Source organism: Hemiscyllium ocellatum, chromosome 37 (assembly GCF_020745735.1).
Source record: "Hemiscyllium ocellatum isolate sHemOce1 chromosome 37, sHemOce1.pat.X.cur, whole genome shotgun sequence".
Lineage (NCBI taxonomy): Eukaryota > Metazoa > Chordata > Chondrichthyes > Orectolobiformes > Hemiscylliidae > Hemiscyllium > Hemiscyllium ocellatum.
The window spans coordinates 20,034,080-20,059,218 of NC_083437.1; the positions used below are offsets into that span (position 1 = coordinate 20,034,080).

Genomic DNA, 25,139 nt, shown 5'->3' on the forward strand with positions numbered 1-25,139 from the left:
TCCTCCCTTACTTCTCTCCAAGGCCCCAAGGGATCCTTCCATATCCGCCACAAATTCACCTGCACCTCCACACACATCATCTATTGCATCCGCTGCACCCGATGTGGCCTCCTCTATATTGGGGAGACGGGCCGCCTACTTGCAGAACGCTTCAGGGAACACCTCTGGGACGCCCGGACCAACCAACCCAACCACCCCGTGGCTCAACACTTTAACTCTCCCTCCCACTCCACCGAAGACATGCAGGTCCTTGGACTCCTCCATCACCAGAACATAACAACACGACGGTTGGAGGAAGAGCACCTCATCTTCCGCCTGGGAACCCTCCAACCACAAGGGATGGACTCAGATTTCTCCAGTTTCCTCATTTCCCCTCCCCCCACCTTGTCTCAGTCGATTCCCTTGAACTCAGCACCGCCCTCCTAACCTGCAATCCTCTTCCTGACCTCTCCGCCCCCCCACCCCACTCCGGCCTATCACCCTCACCTTGACCTCCTTCCACCTATCACATCTCCATCGCCCCTCCCCCAAGTCCCTCCTCCCTACCTTTTATCTGAGCCTGCCTGGCACCCTCTCCTCATTCCTGATGAAGGGCTCTGGCCCGAAACGTCGAATTTCCTGTTCCTTGGATGCTGCCTGACCTGCTGTGCTTTAACCAGCAACACATTTTCAGAATAGGAGTTGGGAGGTCATGTTGCAGCTGTACAGGACATTGGTTCAGCCATTGTTGGAATATTGTATGCAATTTTGGTCTCCTTCCTATCGGAAAGATGTTGTGAAACTTGAAAGGGTTCAGAAAAGATTTACACGGATGTTGCCAGGGTTTAAGGATCTGAGCTGTAGGATGAGGTTGAACAGGCTGGGGCTGTATTACCTTGAGCATCGGAGGCTGAGGATGACCTGATGGAAGCTTATAAGATCATGAGGGGGATGGATAGGATTAATGGACAAAGTATTTTCCCTGGGGTGAGGGAGTCCAGAACTAGAGGGCATAGGTTTAGGGTGAGAGGGGAAAGATATAAAAGAGACCGAAGGGACAACTTTTTCACGCAGAGGGTGGTATGTGAATGGAATGAGCTGCCAGAGGAAGTGGTGGAGGCTGGTACAATTGCAACATTTAAGAGGCATTTGGATGGGTATATGAATAGGAAGGGTTTGGAGGGATATGGGCCGGGTGCTGGCAGGTGGGACTAGATTGGGTTAGGATATCTGGTCGGCGTGGACTGAAGGGTCTGTTTCCATGCTGTATATCTCTATGACTCTGTGAATGAAGATAGCCAGTCTTCTAATGCACAGAGTATGGGCTGGGGTTTGCAGTGAAAGCAGGTAGTTAGAGTGGGGAAATTTTCTAACTTGGCCAACCCACCTCAATATAGGTATCAACTTTTAAAATCTTGTTCTTTCATGGGACATAGGCATACTTGTTCCTTATCTCTGATGAACCTCAAACTGAGTGGCTTGCCAGGCCATTTCAGAGGTTGCTGCCTAACCTGCTGTGCTTTAACCAGCAACACATTTTCAACTGTGATCTCCAGCATCTGCAGACCTCATTTTTTACATTTCAGAGGTTAGTAAAGAGTCAACCACATTGCTACTGGTCTGAAATACATGTAGGCTGGATCAGATAGGATGGCACATACCCCCCGTGAAGGACATTAGTCACCCAGATAGGTGTTTGCAATTGATGATAGTTCATGATAATTTACCTAAGACTAGCTTTTTATTCCAAATGTATTCATTGAATGTGAATTCTTGCGGTTGCTATGGTTAGTACTGAACAGATTTCTCTAAAGCTTTAGCCTTAGCCTCTGGATCAATATTGATTATTGATCAATAATCCAGGGGCATTAGCATTACACCACTGGCACATGCAGCTCTCACACCAAGGAAATGTGGCCTAAACCAGATGGCTGTCAATCAATGCATTCTAGCAGCATGTGCTTCTTTTACTGTGACAACTACAGACTCATCCTGTGTCCTTTTCGAAAAGAACTGAAGATTTAAATAAACTGAGGTCATGAAATTTAAACTTTTGAAGTACCTTTCTGCCTCCTCCATTGGAATGACGCAGTGACTAGCTCACTGCCTCACAGTGCCAGAGACCCAGGTTCGATTCCAGCTTTGGGTGACTGTCTGTGCGGAGTTTGCTCATTCTCCCCGTGTCTGTGTGGGTCTCCTCCGGGTGCTCCATTATCTTCCCACAATCCAAAGATGTGCAGGCTAGCTAAAATGCTCATAGTGTCCAGGGATATGCAGGCTAGATGGGTTAGCCATGGGAAATGCAGGGTGACAGGGTAAGGCGGGGAAGAAAGGTCAACATGTACTTGATGGGTTGAATGGCCTGCTTCCATGCTGTACAGGTTCCATGAAAAATTTGTACCCTCCGTTATTGCAGGTTAAGGCTTGGGATCATGAAAACTGGAGTCTGTTTTAACTCAGCACTGTGTTCAAATCACCCTGCAAACTGAGGGTTTTGCATTTTGCAATTCATCCCCACCTCCTCCTCTCCTTTAAAAATTGAACATTTTATCAGCCAGAAATTCAGCCCTGGATTTCCTCATCTGGGTCCCACCCAGCACCTTTACAAATGTCCGAAGAGACCGCAATCCACGATAATCTAACCCAGTCATTGAGAAAGAATTCATTAGGACTTACCCCTGAAGGGACTGGGCAAAGCAGGGCAATGCCTGATGACCTAGCAGCAGTGCCACAAGACGTTCAGTGACCTCTTGTGAGTGGTCAAGGTTGGTTTTACATGATGTATCCTACCCAGCACTCCACCAGCCTCACAGACTGCCCTCGGCCAGACACAGACTCCAGGATAAACCCATCAGCAATCCTTGCACACATGCCAAGCTCACACCTGGCACCCATTGCTTTCACTCAGCTTCAGCTATTCAGCTCCAGCAGCTCATCACTGAAACATAGTGTCACACTATCACTGGCATTCTGCCCTCTCTCCAATACAGTGAGGTGGGCACACAACAGAAGGGGTCAAAGGGGACAAAGGTCACGTAGACCTGGAACTCCTAAACCCAGTGGAGGTGATGTCTCTCTGCCTCATAGAAATGGCTGCAACAAATCCCTTGGATCTAGTGCCACTGAACATGTTGAACAGGTTGGCATTTTTCTGCCTCATTCCCCTTCTCAGCTCCTGGCTCCCCCTAGTGCTACATAAGGAAAGAGCTCCTGATGGTGCCCCTATAGTCCTGTTGTGTCCCACCCTCTCATGTTCCCTCTGCAGTCCTACCCACCCTCCTCCACACCTGTGTTCAGGCACTCACCTGTCTGCACTGAGCAGCCCAGGGAAGGAGAGAGAGAGAGAGAGAGCTGAAGGGTGGCACCATGAAGACATCCCGTCACTTGGTCTGACACTCACAGCCACCAACTGTAACACTGGTGAGTCACTGGGCACAGGGAGTTCTGTCAGACCCAGGCTAAGGATGGTTTGGTTCCCAGCTCATCAGAGGGCAAAGTGGGAGAGGTGTTCGAGAAACTAGGAGTAGGCCATTTGGCCCTTTGATCCATTCAATATGATCTTGGCTGATCATCCAACTCAGTCCCCTGTTCCTGTTTTCTCCTGAGATCCTTTAATCCCTTTAGCCCCAACCACTTTATCAAACTCCTTGAAAATGTTCAATGCTTCGCCTCAACTGCTTTTTTATGGCAGAGAATTCCACAGGGTCTCTGGGTGAAGACATTTCTCCTTATCTCAGCCTGAAATGGCTGACCCAGTATCCTTCGATGTGACCCCGGTTCTGGACTCCCTGATCATTGGAAACATCCTTCCTGGTTTATTCTTGCTGGGAGTTTAAGGGTTTCTATGAGATCCCCCTCATTCTTCCAAAGTCCAGTGAACACAGTCATAACCAATCCAGTCAGGAATCAGTCTGATAAACCTTTGGTGCACTCCATCTATAGTCAGAACATCTTTCCTCAGATACGGAGATCAAAACTGCATCCAGTTCTCCAGTGTTGCCTGGATAATTGCAGTGAAACATCCCTGCTCCTGTACTCGACTCCTCTTACAACAAAGTAAGAAATCTGAACTCAGATTTCTCCAGTTTCCTCATTTCCCCTCCCCCCACCTTGTCTCAGTCGATTCCCTTGAACTCAGCACCGCCCTCCTAACCTGCAATCCTCTTCCTGACCTCTCCGCCCCACCCCACTCCAGCCTATCACCCTCACCTTGACCTCCTTCCACCTATCACATCTCCATCGCCCCTCCCCCAAGTCCCTCCTCCCTACCTTTTATCTTAGCCTGCCTGGCACACTCTCCTCATCCCTGATGAAGGGCTCTGGCCCGAAACATCGAATTTCCTGTTCCTTGGATGCTGCCTGACCTGCTGTGCTTTAACCAGCAACACATTTTCAGCTCCTCTTACAACAAAGGCCAACATACCATCGGCCTTCTTCACTGCCTGCTGCACCTGCATGGCTCACTCTCAGTGACAGGAATACAAGGACACCCAGGTGAAATAACTGCACAGAGGCTGGTTCCCGTCACCCTTAATTTACACGCGGCGAGTCCTTGACACTGACCCACTCCCCTCAGAGCCAGCTCTCGGGGTGTCTGACACTCCTGTTTTTAATCTGTCAGCCAGGGCTCCCTGATTGGACCAGATTAACAGCCTCCTATTCCATGGCTGACTTTGTTACAATCACTACACCAGATCTAATGGCACCTGCCCCTTTGCCAATCAATTGCCGTGCAAGTAATTATGTACTTTCCTGTTGGTGCTGCCAGCGGTGATAACCTTAACATTTATCCACATGACACTTCGCCTGCCATGCATTAGCTCACTCACTCCACTCACTGTAACATCTCTGCTTCCTCCTCACAGCTCACTCCCACCCCCACCCAGCTTTGCGTCATCTGCAAAGTTGGAAATATTACGCTTTGTTCCCTCATCCACGTCGTTACTATATTGTGAGTATTCAAGGTGCAGTGGACTCAGGGAGGGAGACTCCCTGGCTAACCCTGAAGACCATGCCCATCGAGGTAGTGAGGGTGTGAGTGGGCCAGCCTCCTGGCTCTGAGGAACATGGAGGAGACAAGTTCCAAATTGTCAGAGGAGCCTGGCGAACAGAGGAGCTTGCCCTCTCTGCATCCTTGGATCGATTTACTCGTCATGTTACAGACCCAGAGGCAGTGCCACTGCTGGGTGGGACAGGGCAGGTCAGTGTAAGTGGAGACCAGCCATCCATCCAGATTTCTACAAAGCATTGAAACCCAAACAGTAAAACACAATGGATGTTTGTGAATAGAACCAAACTAATGCAGACACTGTGGGATATCAAACAACATCAGCAGCACAGTCTCATGGAACCACACCAGAGGATTCTCACAGGTACTCTGAACAATATCTATCCCTCAGTCCACATTACCACAACATGGATTCTCTGGTCATTATCATGTTGCCGTTGGTGGGAGCTTGCTGTACAGATTGATCCTGAGGTCATCAAAGGTGCTGTGTGGAGCCCTTTCCTTCAACCCTCAGTGTTACTGTTAATGCTGCACATCCCTCAGTGTTACTATTAATACTCCACATCCCTCAGTGTTACTATTAATGCTCCACATCCCTCAGTGTTACTGTTAATGCTCCACATCCCTCAGTGTTACTGTTAATGCTCCATATCCCTCAGTGTTACTGTTAATACTCCACATCCCTCAGTGTTACTGTTAATTCTCCACATCCCTCAGTGTTATTGTTAACACTCCACAACCCTCAGTGTTACTGTTAATACTCCACATCCCTCAGTATTACTGTTAATGTTCCACATCCCTCAGTGTTATTGTTAATGCTCCATATCCCTCAGTATTACTGTTAATGTTCCACAACCCTCAGTGTTACTGTTAATACTCCACATCCCTCAGTATTACTGTTAATGCTGCACATCCCTCAGTGCTATTGTTAATGCTCCACATCCCTCAGTATTACTGTTAATACTCCACATCCCTCAGTGTTATTGTTAACGCTCCACATCCCTCAGTGTTACTGTTAATGCTGCACATCCCTCAGTGTTATTGTTAACGCTCCACATCCCTCAGTGTTACTGTTAATACTCCACAACCCACAGTGTTATTGTTAACGCTCCACATCCCTCAGTGTTACTGTTAATACTCCACATCCCTCAGTGTTACGGTTAATACTCCACATCTCTCAGTGTTAATGTTAATACTCCACATCCCTCAGTGTTATAGTTAATACTCCACATCCCTCAGTGTTACTGTTAATGTTCCACAACCCTCAGTGGTACTGTTAATACTCCACATCCCTCAGTGTTACTGTTAATGCTCCACATCCCTCAGTGTTATTGTTAATACTCCACATCCCTCAGTGGTATTGTTAATACTGCACATCCCTCAGTGTTACTATTAATGCTCCACATCACTCAGTATTACTGTTAATGCTCCACATCCCTCAGTGTTACTGTTAATGTTCCACATCCCTCAGTGTTATTGTTAATGCTCCACATCCCTCAGTATTACTGTTAATGTTCCACAACCCTCAGTGCTATTGTTAATACTCCACTTCCCTCAGTATTACTGTTAATGCTGCACATCCCTCAGTGCTATTGTTAATACTCCACTTCCCTCAGTGTTACTGTTAATACTCCACATCCCTCAGTGTTATTGTTAACGCTCCACATCCCTCAGTGTTACTGTTAATACTCCACATCCCTCAGTGTTACGGTTAATACTCCACATCTCTCAGTGTTAATGTTAATACTCCACATCCCTCAGTGTTATTGTTAATACTCCACATCCCTCAACGTTACTGTTAATGTTCCACAACCCTCAGTGGTACTGTTAATACTCCACATCCCTCAGTGTTACTGTTAATGCTCCACATCCCTCAGTGTTATTGTTAATACTCCACATCCCTCAGTGGTATTGTTAATACTCCACATCCTTCAGTGTTACTGTTAATGTTCCACAATCCTCAGTGTTACTGTTAATGCTCCACATTACTCAGTGTTATTGTTAATACTCCACATCCCTCAGTGTTACTGTTAATGTTCCACAACCCTCATTGTTACTGTAAATACTCCACATCCCTCAGTGTTATTGTTAATACTCCACATCCCTCAGTGTTATTGTTAATTCTCCACATCCCTCAGTGTTATTGTTAACACTCCACAACCCTCAGTGTTACTGTTAATACTCCACATCCCTCAGTATTACTGTTAATGTTCCACATCCCTCAGTGTTATTGTTAATGTTCCACATCCCTCAGTGTTATTGTTAATGCTCCACATCCCTCAGTATTACTGTTAATGTTCCACAACCCTCAGTGTTACTGTTAATACTCCACATCCCTCAGTATTACTGTTAATGCTGCACATCCCTCAGTGCTATTGTTAATGCTCCACTTCCCTCAGTTTTACTGTTAATACTCCACATCCCTCAGTGTTATTGTTAATGCTCCACATCCCTCAGTGTTACTGTTAATACTCCACATCCCTCAGTGTTACTATTAATGTTCCACATCCCTCATTGCTACTGTTAATGCTCCACATCCCTCAGTGTTATTGTTAATACTCCACATCCCTCAGTGTTACTGTTAATGTTCCACATCCCGCATTGTTACTGTTAATACTCCATATCCCTCAGTGTTATTGTTAATACTCCACATCCCTCAGTGTTACTGTTAATGTTCCACATCCCTCATTGTTACTGTTAATACTCCATATCCCTCAGTGTTATTGTTAATGCTCCACATCCCTCAGTGTCACTGTTAATGTTCCACATCCCTCATTGTTACTGTTAATACTCCACCTCCCTCAGTGTTACTGTTAATATTCCACAACCCTCAGTGTCACCTTTAATACTCTACCTCCCTCAGTATTACTCTTAATACCCCACATCCCTCAGTGTTACTGTTAATGTTCCACAACCCTCAGTGTTACTGTTAATACTCCACACCCCTCAGTGTTATTGTTAATGCTCCACATCCCTCAGTATTACTCTTAATACCCCACATCCCTCAGTGTTATTGTTAATACTCCACATCCTTCAGTATTACTGTTAATACTCCACAATTATTGGTGTTACTGTTAATACTCCACATCCCTCAGTATTACTGTTAATATTCCAGAACCCTCAGTATTGCTATTAATAATCCACAATCCTCAGTGTTACTGTTAATGCACTAGAACCCTCAGTATTAAGTTAATACTCCACAATCATCAGTATTACTGTTAATGATCCACAATCCTCAATATTACTGTTAATACTCCACAACCCTCAGTGTTACTATTACTAATGGTAACTCAGGGTTCCTGAACCCTTCCCAAATGAAGGGCTTATGCCTGAAACATTGACTCTCCTGCTCCTCGGATGCTGCCTGACCTGCTGTGCTTTTCCAGCACAACCCTTTTCAGCTCTCCCTCTCCCACGGCACTGTGTGACCTCTGTGAACCCTGATCTCCTTTCAAACTTGCTTTTCTCCCTCTGTGTCACGATGCTGTGAATCAGTTCCCAGCTTACAACTGTTGCTGAATCCCTGCTTTGGGACGTTCCTTCATTACGGCTCAGCCTGAACCGAACCTGTTCTCCCTCACTGTCCACTCGCTTGGGTTGCCAACAACAACCACTGTCCAGTCGCTGGGCCTTTTCCCTTCCCCACAGCCCCCACACACCCTCCCACCAACCCCACACCCCTAAACCACATCCCTCCCCACCCCACCCCATCCCCACACCTCTACCACACCTCCAAAACCCTACGCTCCCCCCTCAGTTGTGAGAAAATGATGGAGTCGACATGTTGATATTATCTCCTCTGATGGTGGTTTGGATCACAAGGGGATAGCGCCATCAGGTTGAAGTGAGGATACTGAGGAGTGAAACCAGGAAAGTCATTGTCAGGTAGGCCCCACTGGAGACCTACAACACACTTCCCCCAAAAAGACAGGAGACCCTGGGGATTAACTAAAGTCTTTTGTGGGTGAGATGGACAGATTTTACCTTGATATGATTGTCATTTGATCTGGATTGCAGTGAGTGAACAAAGCTGAGGCACTTGAGTGATAGAACAGCTTCAAGGGGCTGAATGGCCTCCAGCTACACGTGTGTGTCTTTAACAGTGAAAGATGTGAAAGAAATAAGAGCAGTGTTTTTGCTGCAAAGCTGTTATGAACTTGGCTTGATTGTTAAATGTGGCGTTATTGATGCTAATCTTCTCCACCCCCTCCAGATTCGGACAGTCTGTCCAGCCCCACACACCTGAGCCTGAGTTTGTCGGAGGGCGATGAGCAGTTGGACAGGTTACAGCAGGTGGAGATTGCAAGGACAATGCCAATGTCGCAGTGGAAAGCGGGCACCGTCCAGGCCTGGCTGGAAGTTGTCATGGCGATGCCAATGTACATCAAATCCTGCACGGAGAACGTCAAAAGTGGCAGGGTAAGAATAGGACCCTCAGCCAACTGTCATCGTTCCTGGGCCCTGAGTGGGGAATAGTCAGCGTTCACAGAGACCAGGGTGGGATTACTGCTGGAATAACAAGCCGTGCATTCAGAATGTGAAGTGTAGGCCAGTGAGGATCTGGATTGGCCGGACACAGGGATAGGGAGGCGGGGCATGTTATTTCAGGATTAACAGAATGGCATTTTACCCAAATGGCCTTCCGTACTTGTATTGAGTGTGTATTTGAAAGATTTACTTTAGTAAGGAGGGCCTCCCCACCTTCAGGTAAGGGAAAGTTCAGACATTTCTCATTATTTCTATGACACTGAAGGCCCTGGATTTTATCTTATTGAAGGAATGACCTCTGCCTTTTGACCCATGTTCCCTTTCCCAGTCTGTTGCTGATGACTAAAGGGCCTGTCGAAGAGGCTGTGGGAGTGAGGCCTTTTGTCTCCGGGAGCCATCATCTGGGACTGTTGCAAAGCCAGGGCAGTGCAGTCCAGATGGTGTTGGAAATAGGATTACCTGCAGGTCTCAATCTAAAAGGAGCTGCCTGTTCTGTGTTTGATGTTATATTGCGGTTATCCCGTTACCATGGCGATCTGAATACCTATTATTCTGCAGCCCGCCCCTTTAATCACTCACCTATTGATGTTGAGTGAAATCAGAGTCAGCACAGGAACATTTACCATGAAGGTGGGGGGGGGGGTTATAGTCTGCACTGGTGTAAAATTCCCAGGAATGTGTGTCCTATTCAGGATCCCCTCAGTCTGGTGAGATTGGCTTATACATTCTGACGGTGAGGAGGTTGGCAGGAAATGTTGGTGATGGCAAGGTCAGCGCTGACACGGGAATTCACAGGGTGTTAGGGAGCCCCAGTCTCAACTCCCAGCATGCCAAGTGTTCAGGGCAGCCTGAGAGCTTGGGGGAAGAGGCATATCGTAAAGTCATAGAAATGTACAGCACGGCAACAAACCCTTCGGTCCAACTCGTCCACGCTGACCGTGTTCCCTCACAGATTCTCTTCCACTCTCAGAGGGAGCCTGTAGCTGGCTGTACAGACCGATGTAGCTACCACAGGCCCTGTTAGTTGTAGGAAGGAGCGGGTGGGGCGTTGACATGGCAGCACGTTCCTCTCGCCTGGCTCCTGCTTTTTCCCGATGGCAAGTCTCAAGATGCTCGACATTTTCCCGGATGCTCCTCCTCCACCTCGATTCCCGGCTACCTGTGGGAATGCTGCACTTCCCCAGTGAGGCCTTGAGGGTGTCCCAGGGGCACTTCCTCTGTCCCACCTGGGGCTCCCTTCAGTTTCGGAGCTCAGCATTGCTCTGAGATCAGTGAGTTGGAAAGCCTCTATATTCCTGAAATATATTTGGGCCCATCCAGTGCTTATGCTCCAGTTGAGTCTCCTTTCATCTTTCCTCACCCAAGTCTGTCATCGTGACCGTTTATTCCACTTCAAAAGCTTACCTTGTTTCCACTGAAATACGACTCAACTATTCACTTCAGCCATTCCACGTGGGGGTAGGTTCCATATTCCCGCCACTTTCTAGCCAATGAAATGTCTCCTCAATAGCCCTAGTGGGTGTCTTAGTGACTGTCTGGAATTGATGGTCTTTTGTTCCAGTCCTCATGGCCTTCACAGACACAGAATGGCAGGATTGGGAGTGTGCTCCAGTCATATCAACTAACAAAGGCATTGAAATAGTCTGGGTTATATTTAACTGCAAACATCTCCTTCTGTTCAGTCTTTCTCCTCCCTGTATCTCCAGTCTGTTGTTCTGAAGAATGGTTGGACTGTTTCCTGCTCTAAAACCTTAATGGTACTGAATTGCCATTCCCCCACCCCCCCAGGCCCACTCTCTCTCTCCCTCCCACCAACAACAAGTGATTAATTCTCAAACACACAATGCAGCCTAATTGCTACAGGTTTCACAATTCACAATAGATTCTCTGGCAGCCTGCGTCCTTCAGGCAACTCCAGGCACTGCCAGTAATTGTACTCGCTGCAGCTAAACAGTCAGTGCGCAGCACCCACAGGCTTTGGTCTGAGGTTGATGCTAGAATAACTTGCCCTCTTTGATATTTACTCACCAAAAGCTGTTAGATTAGATCCCCTACAGTGTGGAAACAGGCCCTTCGGCCCAACAAGTCCACATCGACCCTCCAAAGAGTAACCCACCCAGACCCATTTCCCTCTGACTAATGCACCTAACTCTATGGGCAATTTAGCCTGGCCAATTCACCTGACCTGCACATCTTTGGACTGTGGGAGGAAACTGGAGCACCCAGAGGAAACTCATGCATACTCTGGGAGAATGTGCAAACTCCCCACAGACAGTCACCCGAGGCTGGAATCGAACCTGGGTCCCTGAGGCTGTGAGACAGCAGTGCTAACCACTGAGCCCACCGCGCCGCCCTCCACTGAGCCAACGCGCCGCCCTCCTTCTCACTCCCACTCCCACGTCCCACTCCTTCTCACTGCACTGACCGGTGCTGTCTCTCACCTCCAAGCTCAGAGAGTGCTGTGATTCAAGCATCAGCCTGACTTTGTGCAGCCCGGTTCCAGAGTGAATGCTGAATGGGTTCAGAGGTACATGGAAACCCTGCTCAGCTTGGGATTGAACAGCCAAGGGCAGTGTCTCAAAGGGTCTCCCTGTGTCAATGAAAAGCTGTTCTTAGTCATTAATGGGACAGGGACAAGGACAAATTTAAGGTTTGGGAATAACAGATATGGGGGAGAAGGGGGCGCGCAGTGTGTGAGGAAGAACATGTTTAAACAATGAACATTAAACACCAAGAACTCCCTGTGCAACAAGACTGGTTCACACAGGCAATCAATCATTGGAACAGGAAATTGGGTGCAAATTTGGAAAACATAAACTTGTGAGGTTGGAGCAGAGGATTGAGTTGTTCCACAAGAAGCCAGTACGGATATGATGGGTCGAATGGCTTGCTTCTGTACCATTAGACTCAGCATTCACTTGGGTGAATTATCAGAAATCTGACAGAACCCATAGCTCAGGCAGAATCAGTGCCTTTAGGAGAGAGAGAGCAAGGAAACTGTGGGACCTGCCCCTGAAAGGGACAGCTGGGGTGCTTTGTATTGATCATAAGGTCAGTTCTGGCTTTAGTGAGACAGGCAGTTTCTGAAACGGTTTAAATTGTTGTGCTGTGTATTGAGGCTGCAGTCAGTGCACAATCACAGCTTCTGATTGTGGGAAACAGGGTCAGAATAAACAGCATGAGAGCCACCTGGTGGGCAGTGTGTGTCACTTCAGCTGCACCATTGCAATCCTGGGCAAATGATCCAAACTCTTTCCCTTCTCATAGCTATGTCCATATGGACCGTGCAAACGAACTCAAATCGACCAGGATCATCCTTCAATCAGCATATGATACTCATCACTCTACTCACATGCAGAGTGCACTACCGCTGTGTCATAGAGTCATAGAGATGTACAGCATGGAAACATATCCTTTGGTCCAACCTGTCCATGCTGACTAGACATCCCAACCCAATCTAGTCCCACCTGCCAGCACCTGGCCCATATCCCTCCAAACCCTTCCTATTCATATACCCATCCAAATGCCTCTTAAATGTTGCAATTGTACCAGCCTCCACCACATCCTCTGGCAGCTCATTCCATACACGTACAAACCCTCTGTGTGAAAAAGTTGCCCCGTAGGTCTCTTTTATATCTTTCCCCTCTCACCCTAAACCTATGCCCTCTAGTTCTGGACTCCCCGACCCCAGAGAAAGGACTTTGTCTATTTATTCTATCCATGCCCCTCATTATTTTGTAAACCTCTATAAGGTCACCCCTCAGCCTCCGACGCTCCAGGGAAAACAGCCCCAGCCTGTTCAGCCTCTCCCTATAGCTCAAATCCTCCAACCCTGGCAACATCCTTGTAAATCTTTTCTGAACCCTTTCAAGTTTCACAACATCTTTCTGATAGGAAGGAGACCAGAATTGCAAGCAATGTTCCAACAGTGGCCTAATCAATGTCCTGTACAGCCGCAACATGACCTCCCAACTCCTGTACTCAATACTCTGACCAATAAAGGAAAGCATACCAAATGCCTTCTTCACTATCCTATCTACCTGCGACTCCACTTTCAAGGAGCTATGAACCTGCACTCCAAGGTCTCTTTGTTCAGCAACACTCCCTCGGACCTTACCATTAAGTTTATAAGTCCTGCTAAGATTTGCTTTCCCAAAATGCAGCACCTCACATTTATCTGAATTAAACTCCATCTGCCACTTCTCAGCCCATTGGCCCACCTGGTCCAGATCCTGTTGTAATCTGAGGTAACCCTCTTCGCTGTCCACTACACCTCCAATTTTGGTGTCATCTGCAAACTTACTAACTGTACCTATTATGCTCACATCCAAATCATTTATGTAAATGACAAAAAGTAGAGGACCTAGCGTCGATCCTTGTGGCACTCCACTGGTCATAGGCCTCCAGTCTGAAAAACAACTTTCCACCACCACCCTCTGTCTTCTACCTTTGAGCCAGTTCTGTATCCAAATAGCTAGTTCTCCTTGTATTCCATGAGATCTAACCTTGCTAATCAGTCTCCCATGGGGAACCTTGTCAAACGCCTTACTGAAGTCCATATAGATCACATCTACTGCTTTGCCCTCATCAGTCCTCTTTGTTACTTCTTCAAAAAACTTGTGAGACATGATTTCCTATGCACAAAGCCATGATAACTATCCCTAATCAGTCCTTGCCTTTCCAAATACCTGTACATCCTGTCCCTCAGGATTCCCTCCAACAACTTGCCCACCACTGAGCTCAGGCTCACCGGTCTATAGTTCCCTGGCTTGTCCTTACCGCCCTTCTTAAACAGTGGCACCACGTTTGCCAACCTCCAGTCTTCTGGCACCACACCTGTGACTATCGATGATACAAATATCTCAGCAAGAGGCCCAGCAATCACTTCTCCAGCTTCCCACAGAGTTCTCAGGTACACCTGATCAGGTCCTGGGGATTTATCCACCTATAACCGTTTCAAGACATCCAACACTTCCTCCTCTGTAATCTGGACATTTTGCAAATAGTTTTACATTTAGAGTACATTAAGTAAAGCATTTCCCCCTATACTTCAACGCTGAGACCACAGGATAGATGGACACACACTGAGTCCATTGGCTAATATCAATTGATAGATAATGAAGAAAGCTCATTACTTACTCTGAGGTGGAGAGCTTCCACCACATCCTCTGGCAGCTCATTCCACACATGTACCACCCTCTGCATGAAAAAGTTGGCCCTTTAGGTCCCTTTTATATCTTTCCCCTCTCACCCTAAACATGTGCCCTCTAGTTCTGGACTCCCCCACCCCAGGGAAAAGATCTTGGCTATTCACCCTCATGATTTTATAAACCTCTATAACGTCAGCCCTCAGCCTCCAATACTCCAGGGAAAATAGTCAAAAAGTGTGGTGCTGGAAAAACACAGCCAGTCAGGCAACATCGGAGGAGCAGGAGAGCCAACGGTTCAAGCATCAGGCCTCTCCTGATGAAGAGCTTATGCTCAAAACATCGATTCTCCTGCTCCTCAGATGCTGCCTGACTGGCTGTGCTTTTCCAGCACCGCAGTTTTTGATTCTGATCTCCAGCATTTGCAGTGCTCACGTTCTCCTTCCAGGGAAAACAGCCCCAGCCTGTTCAGCCTCTCCCCATAGCTCAAACCCTCCAACCCTGGCAACATCCTAGGTAATCTTTTCTGAATCCTTTCACATTTCACAACATCCTTTCTATACCTGAACTATTGATAAGAATAGACCCCATGATCTATTGCAGAGCCCAGTCTTAGGCTTACTGCACAACCCATCTAATATCCACTCCAGACCCGAGTATGTGATCTAATTCAAAACCCAATTTGTGATCTACTGCAGAACCCAGTCCATGATCTACTGCATAGTCCCTCCTCCCTACCTTTTATCTTAGCCTGCCTGGCACATTCCCCTCATTCCTGATGAAGGGCTCTGGCCCGAAACATCGAATTTCCTGTTCCTTGGATGCTGCCTAACCTGCTGTGCTTTAACCAGCAACACATTTTCAGCTCTGATCTACTGCATAACCCAGTCCATGATCTACTGCATAACCCAGTCCATGATCTACAGCAGAACCCAGTCCATGATTTACTGCAGAACCCAGTCCATGATTTACTGCAGAACCCAGTCCATGATTTACTGCAGAACCCAGTCCATAATCTACTGCAGAACCCAGTCCATAATCCACAGCAGAACCCAGTCCATGATTTACTGCAGAACCCAGTCCATGATTTACTGCAGAACCCAGTCCATAATCCACAGCAGAACCCAGTCCATAATCCACAGCAGAACCCAGTCCATGATTTACTGCAGAACCCAGTCCATGATTTTCTGCCGAACCCAGTCCATGATTTACTGCAGAACCCAGTCCATAATCTACAGCAGAACCCAGTCCATGATTTACTGCAGAACCCAGTCCATGATCTACAGCAGAACCCAGTCCATAATCTACTGCATAACCCAGTCCATGATTTACTGCATAACCCAGTCCATGATCTACTGCCTAACCCAGTCCATAATCTACAGCAGAACCCAGTCCATGATCTACAGCAGAACCCAGTCCATGATTTACTGCAGAACCCAGTCCATGATCTACTGCATAACCCAGTCCATGATCTACTGCATAACCCAGTCCATGATTTACTGCATAACCCAGTCCATGATCTACTGCATAACCCAGTCCATAATCTACTGCAGAACCCAGTCCATAATCTACTGCAGAACCCAGTCCATGATCTACTGCAGAACCCAGTCCATGATCTACTGCATAACCCAGTCCATGATTTACTGCAGAACCCAGTCCATGATTTACTGCATAACCCAGTCCATGATCTACTGCAGAACCCAGTCCATGATTTACTGCAGAACCCAGTCCATGATTTACTGCAGAACCCAGTCCATGATCTACTGCAGAACCCAGTCCATGATTTACTGCTTAACCCAGTCCATGATTTACTGCTTAACCCAGTCCATGATCTACTGCAGAACCCAGTCCATGATCTACTGCATAACCCAGTCCATGATCTACTGCATAACCCAGTCCATGACCTACTGCAGAACCCAGTCCATGATCTACTGCAGAACCCAGTCCATAATCTACAGCAGAACCCAGTCCATGATCTACTGCCGAACCCAGTCCATGATTTACTGCCGAACCCAGTCCACGATCTACTGCAGACCCAGTCCATGATCTACTGCAGAACCCAGTCCATGATCTACTGCAGACCCTGGTCCATGATTTACAATAGCCCTGTAGTAGAGCAGTCCATCTTTGCTCCCCTGTGATCAGCAGGGCACTGTATCTGTTCTAACCTTCCCTCCTTCCTCTGGCAGGTCTTGCTGAGCCTGAATGATGATGATTTGGAGTTGGGCCTGGGAGTGAACAGCTCAATGCATCGGCGGAAACTGCGGCTGGCCATTGAGGATTATCGGGAAGCTGAGAATGGGAAGGGGTGAGCAGAGACCTTCAGGTTAGACCTCAGCCTTTCCCAGGAAGCTGGTCACTTCCTGACATTAGATTCCTTGGGTCCTGGTAAATACAGTGGAAACTAGTTGGACTGATAGTTGCTCCTTCACGTAGCATGAAAACTGGTTGACATAAACAAACATGGTTCAAGTAGATAACGTAAATCCTGAGTATTACCTGAAGTTAAGACAAACCACTAAAGTTCAGAAAGATAACAATGAAAAGTAAAAATCACACAACACCAGGTTATAGCCCAACGTTGGACTATGGTGCACAGTGGCACAGTGGTTAGCACTGCTGCCTCACAGCACCTGAGACCCGGGTTCAATTCCCGACTCAGGTGACTGACTGTGTGGAGTTTGCACGTTCTCCCCGTGTCTGCGTGGGTTTCCTCCGGGTGCTCCGGTTTCCTCCCACAGTCCAAAGATGTGCGGGTCAGGTGAATTGGCCATGCTAAATTGCCCGTAGTGTTATGTAGGGGCATGGGTGGGTTTCGCTTCGGCGGGTCGGTATGGACTTGTCGGGCCGAAGGGCCTGTTTCCACACTGTAAGTCTAATCTAAATCTAATCTAAACCTGGTGTTGTGTGATTTTTAACTTTGTACACCCCAGTCCAACACCGGCATCTCCAAATAATGAAAAGTAAATTTACATCAGATACAAAACTGAACTCAAAGGTCACGAGACCACCTCACCTACATCACTCATGGTCATAGTCTTGACAAAAATGGCGCAAAGTTCTCTAAAGGGACGATATAAACCCCAGCACCAACACCCACCGGACATGTGCAGTGTGTTTCAGGGACACAGTTCCTGATTACTTTTGACCTGTATTTGCTAATGAAGGCAGCCAATCAGAAGGCTATTTATGCCTCACTGGATATCTTTGCCCTGAAAACATTTGAACCTTGACCCATGACAAAGTCAATGTGGATCTGACTTCTGTTTCTGACAGTGAGAGCCGCAAGGCTGACAGCATTTTTCTCTGCCCTGGTTATTATCTCTGCAGGTTGTCCAAAGCCTCCGAACTGGACCACCACTGGGTCGCTAAGGCATGGCTGAATGACGTCGGCCTCCTGCAGTATTCCCAGGCTTTCCACAACCACCTTGTTGATGGCCGAGTGCTGAACTCTCTCACAAAGCGCGATCTGGAGAAGTACTTGAATGTGTCGAAGAAATTTCACCAGATCAGCCTCCTGCTCGCCATTGAGCTGTTCCGACAGTGGGATTTCGACAGAGAGGTGAAGTGTATGTGCCTGTGTGTGTGTGTGTGGATGTGCCTGTGTCTGTGTGGGTGTGCCTGTGTGTGTGTGGGTGTGCCTGTGTGTGTGTGCGCCTGTGTCTGTGTGTGTGTGCATGTGTGTGTGTGTGTGTTTGTGTAGGTATGTGTGTGGGTGTGCCTGTGTGTGTAGGTGTGCCTGTGTGTGCCTGTATCTGTGTGTGTGAATATATGTCTGCAATCACGTGCCTGCATATGTGCGTGAGAGTGTGAACCCATGCGGGTGTACGTCAGTGTGTGTCAATGTGTGAGCTGTATCTGTGAATGCGTGAAAACGTGCTCATGCCTCAGTGTGCACTTTATTGTGTGCCTGTGTGAGTGTGAGCCCATGTGTGTCTCTGTGTGAGTGTGAGCCCATGTGTGTGTGTGTCTCTGTGTGTGTCTGCATGTGTGTTTCTGTGTGTTTGCGAGTATGTACTCGTGTCTGTAAATGAGAACATCTGCAGATTGTTGTAAACTATTGTTGTAAGTATATTGAAATATACTAGAGATGTGAGACCCTGATCTCAAATATGGTGCCAGAAAGGGCAGTGGCAGAAGGTATATTCATAATATTGAAAAAGGCACTTGACCAGTATTTGAAGAGACACGTTCTGCAGGATGATTGGATCACTGTCTGGAAGACCCTGCTCAGGTACAGTCCATTGGCTGTGCTGCTTCTGTTCCTCACTCCCTTGACCACCAGCTTCTCCACTTTACTGCAGACTGTCCTGGTCTCTCAATCCAACCCGAGGCAGGGGAGGGAGAGAGATCGGAGCGTCACTGCTGGGAGTTGAGGCTCAGACACTATCTCCGAGGAAAGCCAGCATCAGACACTCTCTCCGACTCCTGTGCCAGACTGAAGTGTTTTGACTAAAGCCGAAAGTATTGTCAATTTAGACATGCAAACCTCATGGCTGTTATAAACCCTTCAGCTCCTCCATCACATCATACAATAGCAGGCAAGGTCACCTCTGACAAATCCCTGATAATTGGAATACAGCTTCTGTGCACACTCCAAACACTGTAATTATGTCATTTTCGGCCTACAATGTCCTCTCCTGGGTGATGGAGTGCAGTGGAGCAGATTGCTGTGTTGTGAGGGTTAGCCAGTGAGTCACTCCAGTTAGGTACTGGGGCAGCTGGGGGAGTTACAGGGTTTGCAGAGTTTGAATTGTCAAACTTAAGTTGAGGAGGAAACTGGCTTTTATTAAATTTTCACTTGATTCGAGTTTTACTAGTTTGAGATTGCAGAATGAACCTCCGCTCAGCAAAGTGATGGTGTTTGTTCTCACTGTGATGAAATGTGCGATGACAGCTCCCAGAGAGAGACAGAAACACACAAAGCGTCAGACGGACCATAACCGTACAGAGTTGACAGGACTCGGGCATCCAGCTTTGACGGTCTCAGTTGCAGCTTTGTAAGATTTTGGTTAGGCCCCGCTTAGAGTACTGCATTCAATTCTGCTCACCACCTTACAGGAAGGATGTGGGGCCTCTGGAGAGAGTGCAGTAAAGCTTTACCAGGATGCTGATCTGAGGAAGGGTCACCGGACCTGAAATGTTAACTTTGATTTCGCTTCACAGATGCTGCCAGAACTGCTGAGCTTTTCCAGCAATTTCTGCTTTTGTTACCAGGATGCTGCCTGGATTAGAGCGTACAAGCTATAAGGAGAGGCTAGAAAAACTCCGGTTGTTTTGTCTGGAGTGGCCGAGGCTGAGGGGAGACTTGATAGAAGTTTATAAAATTATGAGATGTATCGATAGGATTGATGGTCAGAATCTTTTTCCCAGAGTTGAAATGTCTAATACAGGGGGCTTGCATATAAGGTGAGGAGGTGGGGGAAGTTCAAAGGAGATGTGAGGGGCAAGTTTTTTTACACAGGGAGTGATAGGAGTCTGAAATGCACTGTTGGAGTGGTGGGGGTAGCAGAAATGAGATGGGCATTGAAGGGGCTTTTAGGTCAGTACACATATACGCAAGGAATGGAGGGATATGGACCAAGGGCAGGCAGAAAGGATTAGTTTAAATTGTCATCATGTTCCGTACAACATCGTGGGTCAAAGGGCTCGCTCCTGTGCTCTACTGTCCTATGTTCTATGAATCTTTGCCGGTGACGGTTTTAGTCTCCTTCTGAGGGGAAGGATGCTGTGAAACTTGAAAAGGTTCAGAAAAGATTGACAAGGATGTTGCCAGGTTGGGGCAGTTGTCCCTGGAGCATCGGGGCTGAGGGGTAACCTTATAGAGGTTTGTAAAATCATGAGGGACACATGTGGTCAATAGACAAAGTCTTTTCTCTGGGGTGGAGGAGTCCAGAACGAGAGGGCATAGGATTAGGGTGAGAGGGGAAAGATATAAAAGTGACCAATGGGGCAACCTATTCATGCAGAGGGTGGTGTGTGAGCTGCCAGAGGAAGCGGTGGAGACTGATACAACTACAGCATTTAAAGGGCATGTGGGTGGCTATATGAATAGGAAGGGTTTAGGGAGATGTGGGCCAAGTGCTGGCAAATGGGACTAGATTAATTTAGGATATCTGGTCGGCATGGACGGGTTGGACCAAAGGGTCTGTTTCAGTGATGTCCATTTGTATGTATGTATGACTTGGAAAATATTCAGCAACCAGCTAACATTAGATATTCCAATTTTTATCACATCGTACAGTTTGCATAAACTGGCTGCCGTGTCTTTAGGATTGCAATGGTGTCCACTCTTCAAGCATACCTGCATTATTGAAGCTCTGAAACATGCCAGATGACTGTCAGCTCTTTCTTTGACAGTCCTGGCGCTACCAACTCCACTTCTGGAACCAAACCCACACCCCCCCACCCCCCTCCCTCACTAATGTCGGCTGCCCCGGCGACCAGCTATCACAGCCATTTGGAAAAGGAGCCAGGTGTTCTGACTCTGCACACCCAGCTCACCAGACAGAAATCCAGGCCACGTAGAAAGAGGCCACACCAAGAATTGAGGCCAGAGGTCACGACAGCAATGAAGGAATATTTAGGGGAAAAAACACATGCAATGGAAACAATATAAAAGAGAGAGAATTTGCTTTCAGTAAAGGAACATTTACAGATATTTCAGCAAACTGTGAAAAGATAAAGTGATGGAATTCCAGTTTGGAATTAAATAGCCCGAGCTGTAGAATTCCATAGATATGCTGTGAACATCACACGGATTTTCCTAGCTTTTATGATGGACAGACAGAGTTTGGTTGTTTCCCAAGGTGACCCATTTCTTAATGCACTGCATCATACACTGAAGGACTTGTTTGATATCAATATTGAAAATTGTCAGGGAAGAGGAATAAGATTATCAACGGGATACAGTTCCTCACTGGTTTTTGTCAGTGGGAGAACTGCCCATGTTCCAGCCAGTGGCAAGGTCAAACACACTCTGTTGTCCGACCTGCAGTGATAGGAAACCGGGATAGATCATTCCAGAGAACTGGATGAGAAGGCATGAGTTAATACGCGTTCTCAACTCGCTAGCCTCGTCTCTTCCCCCCCCCGCCAAAATGTTAACTTTTTAAAAATCCATTCATGGGATGAGGTCATCACTGGCCCAGTCAGCATTTGTTGCCTAAGAAGGCAGTCAAAGCTCAACCACATTGCTGTGGGTCTGGAGTCACATGTAGGCCAGACCAGGTGAAGATGGTAATTTCCCTCCCTAAAAGACAGTAATGAACCAGATGGGGTTTTTCCTGACAATCAGCAATGGCAATACCAGACTTCTTTTTTAAGTTGCATTCAAACTCCACCATCTGCTGCAACAGATCCTGGCCTAGGGCCTCTGGATTAACAGTCCAGTGATAATACCACTAGGCCATCACCTCCTGTAGCTGTTGGGTCAGCATTTCCTGCTCCCTATTTCTGTCTCCAATGACAAGATTGAAATGCCAGTGTAGGAGAAGGCCATTCAGCCCCTCCATCCTCTTCCACCATTCAATTAAATCACGCCATATTGCAAATGCTGGGGGCATTCGACAGGTCTAACAGCTCCTGTAGAGAGAGAAAGACAGAGTTAATGTTTCGAGTCACCTTCAGACGTTCCTCAGTTCTGAAGAAGAGTCACACCTGATTTGAAACATTAAACCAATTGATCATGATTTACTTCCCAACTCACTGTGTCCAACTTGGTATCTACCCATCCTACCCAAACATAAGTTAATCAACTTCAGTCTTGAAATTTTCCTTTGACCCATGCAGTGTTTTGAAGAAGATTTCCAGATTTCCCCATCCTTAATGTGAAGGAATGACTCCCAGTCTCACCCCGAAATGGCCTGGCGTTAACTCCTCGGTTAAAACGTTCACCCAACAAAGCAAATAGGTTTTCTCCAAGAAACCACTGGGATCAGATGAAACACTTGAGTGAGATTGCCATCGTGTTGGTGGGTGGAGAATTTGGTTACTCGGTGTCTGAAGGTGATCAATTCCTCTCGTTTGCAGATTTTACATGAGAGAAGGGCCTGGTGTGAAAATCACAACGTGGATCCTCTGGTGTGGACCAACCAGCGGGTCATTAAATGGGTGAGGGAGATCGATCTGAAGGTGGGTGACCCCAGATGTTGCAGCAGAATATGTCGTCGTGTCGTGTGCTCTCCATTGTTATATACTACACAGGCCTCAGCCAGGATAAAGACTCACGATAAGGGAATAGTGATAGGGAAAGTGCTGGTCTACTATAGAAAGGTTATTATTAAACTAGAAAGAATACAGAAGGGGTTTACTAGGATGCTACCTGGGCTGTAGATGGCATGGTGGCTCAGTGGTTAACATTGCTACCTCACAGCTCCAGGGACCTGGGTTTGATTCCACCCTCAAGTAGCTGTCTGTGTGGAGTTTGCACGTTCTCCCTGTGTCTGTGTGGGATTCCTCTGGGTGCTCTGGTTTCCCTGTCGAGCACACATTCGATCTGCGGCATTTTCATTTCTCATTAAAAAGTTTGGATGGCTGTGCTTGAAGGAGCAACATTGGCCAGGGGCATGAGGAGAATCCCTGCTTCTCTCCAAAGAGTGCCGGGAGAATGTCCACATCTCCAGAAACAAGCACGCAGGGCCTTTGCTCTTTGAATGATGACATTCCTGACAGTGCAATAGTCTTTCACAAGTCTCACTGGCCGGGGCAAGCTCAAACCTTCCAAATAAAACCGACAAGGTGTGGGGAAAGTGAAGAGATGCACCCTTTTACTGGCTGCCTGACGACAGCTACCCTTTGAGAGGCGTGTGGCTGGAATCTCAATCGGAAAGCTCTTCAGGAACCTTAAATCCTTCCTTCCGGTCTGTCTTTCTTCAGAAAACCAGAGGCCTCCTCCAGCAGCCTGTCTGAGCCTTGTATCGCCATGGTGACAGGCTGGAGGCAGGAACTGAGATGTAGGCCTCATGCTTTCCTGATCTGTGGTCAGTTGCCTCTCACAGGATTAAAAATGAGAGGCTGTGGTTGTAAATTGGACTGGTGATTTACTAACCCCCAGTTTACATCATCGTGCAGTGACCATTACCCCCACCCAGTGTTAGCTGTGGAGGTTGGGGAGAGTGGGAACACCAATTCGGTTTGGTTGATGATAGGCCAGTTATTACATATGCAGCCACCTGGCAGCGGGCATTCACATAGTGCGGTTTTGGATTAACTCTCTTGTACCGCATGGTCCCCTATGATGCTGCTCACACCGAACAAGAATGTCACCAAAAAACTCAACAACTCTCTGTCCAGGTTAACATTTGATGAACATGTAGCCTTTAGAACATTGATTGGGTGCGTCCTTTAAATGAAATGGAGTGCCCTCCCTTCTGCTTTACTTATTTCTTATTGTTGTCCATAACTTGGTCAAGACTCCTTTCACTGAACAGGACTCCGGGCCTTGTTTTCTGTCCTGAACAGGAATACGCAGACAACCTCCTCAACAGCGGAGTCCATGGTGCAGTGCTTGTCCTTGAACCCACCTTTAACGCGGAAGCCATGGCAACAGCACTAGGAATTCCCAGCAACAAGCACATCATCAGGCGCCACCTCTTTGAAGAGCTCAGCTTGATCGTCAATCCAGCCAGGTAGGAGAGGGCACCGTTGAGCGGTAGAAGGGTCCGGGATATGGTCAGGGTTAAAACCGTGGGTAGCAGTCAACTGCCTCATCAAGTGTCTCACTGTAATGTGGAAATGCTGTCTGGCAGACAGTAATAACATGGAGAGATGCACAATGCCACGCTGCCAACCATGAGAAATGGAACCTTTACAGTTACAGTTCAGTGCCTGGTTCAATTGTTACTTTCTTCTTGTTTAAGTGTTTTATTTTCTGCTTATCCTGCGTCACTGGCAAACCCAGTGTCTGTTGCCAGTTCATGATTTGCCATTGAACTGAGTGACTACAAAGCCATGTCGGGGCCACTTAAAAGTCAGTCACATTGCTGTGGAGGTCTGGAGTTACATGCCTCATTCCTGACAAAGGGCTCTTGCCCAAAACATCAACTCTCCTGCTCCTCGGATGCAGCCTGACCGGCTGTGCTTTTCCAGCACCACACGCTCGGCTCTGATCCTCCAGTATCTGCAGTCCTCACGTTGTAATGATCCACGTTCTATTTATGTTCTATGTAAGTCAGGCCAAGGTAAAGATGATAGGTTCCCTTCCTTAAATCAGATGGGTTTTTAACAACAATTGCTTTATGCTCACCACTAGATTGGTTTTTAATTCCAGACTGATTCCTTGAATACAAATAGATGGGATTTGAATTCCTCCACAGAGTTGTGGCCTCAATTACTGGATTACTATTCCAATGATGATTCCACTGCACCACCTCCCTGCTGTGTTGAAGCTCAATGCTTCCCTCCTTCCTCAATATAATCCATGTTTCTCATCTACCAATCATAGAGAAAGAGACTTTTCACAATATCTAGATGATTCAAAGCACCTTTACAGCCAATGGCCTGCTTTTGAAGTGTAT

At 47.2% G+C, this 25,139-nt stretch overlaps 1 protein-coding gene across 8 annotated transcripts in view; it reads left to right on the top strand.

Moving 5' to 3' along the window:
* Positions 1 to 25,139, top strand: part of LOC132833830 (kazrin-like) — a 704,169-nt gene that overhangs the window by 610,959 nt on the left and 68,071 nt on the right. For all 8 annotated transcript variants that reach the window (XM_060852461.1, XM_060852462.1, XM_060852468.1 and 5 more), the window contains 5 exons: positions 9,201 to 9,406; positions 16,812 to 16,930; positions 17,953 to 18,184; positions 22,654 to 22,755; positions 24,085 to 24,251. In XM_060852461.1, the coding sequence (XP_060708444.1) occupies positions 9,201 to 9,406; positions 16,812 to 16,930; positions 17,953 to 18,184; positions 22,654 to 22,755; positions 24,085 to 24,251 (826 nt within the window). The remainder of the gene's footprint in view (positions 1 to 9,200; positions 9,407 to 16,811; positions 16,931 to 17,952; positions 18,185 to 22,653; positions 22,756 to 24,084; positions 24,252 to 25,139) is intronic.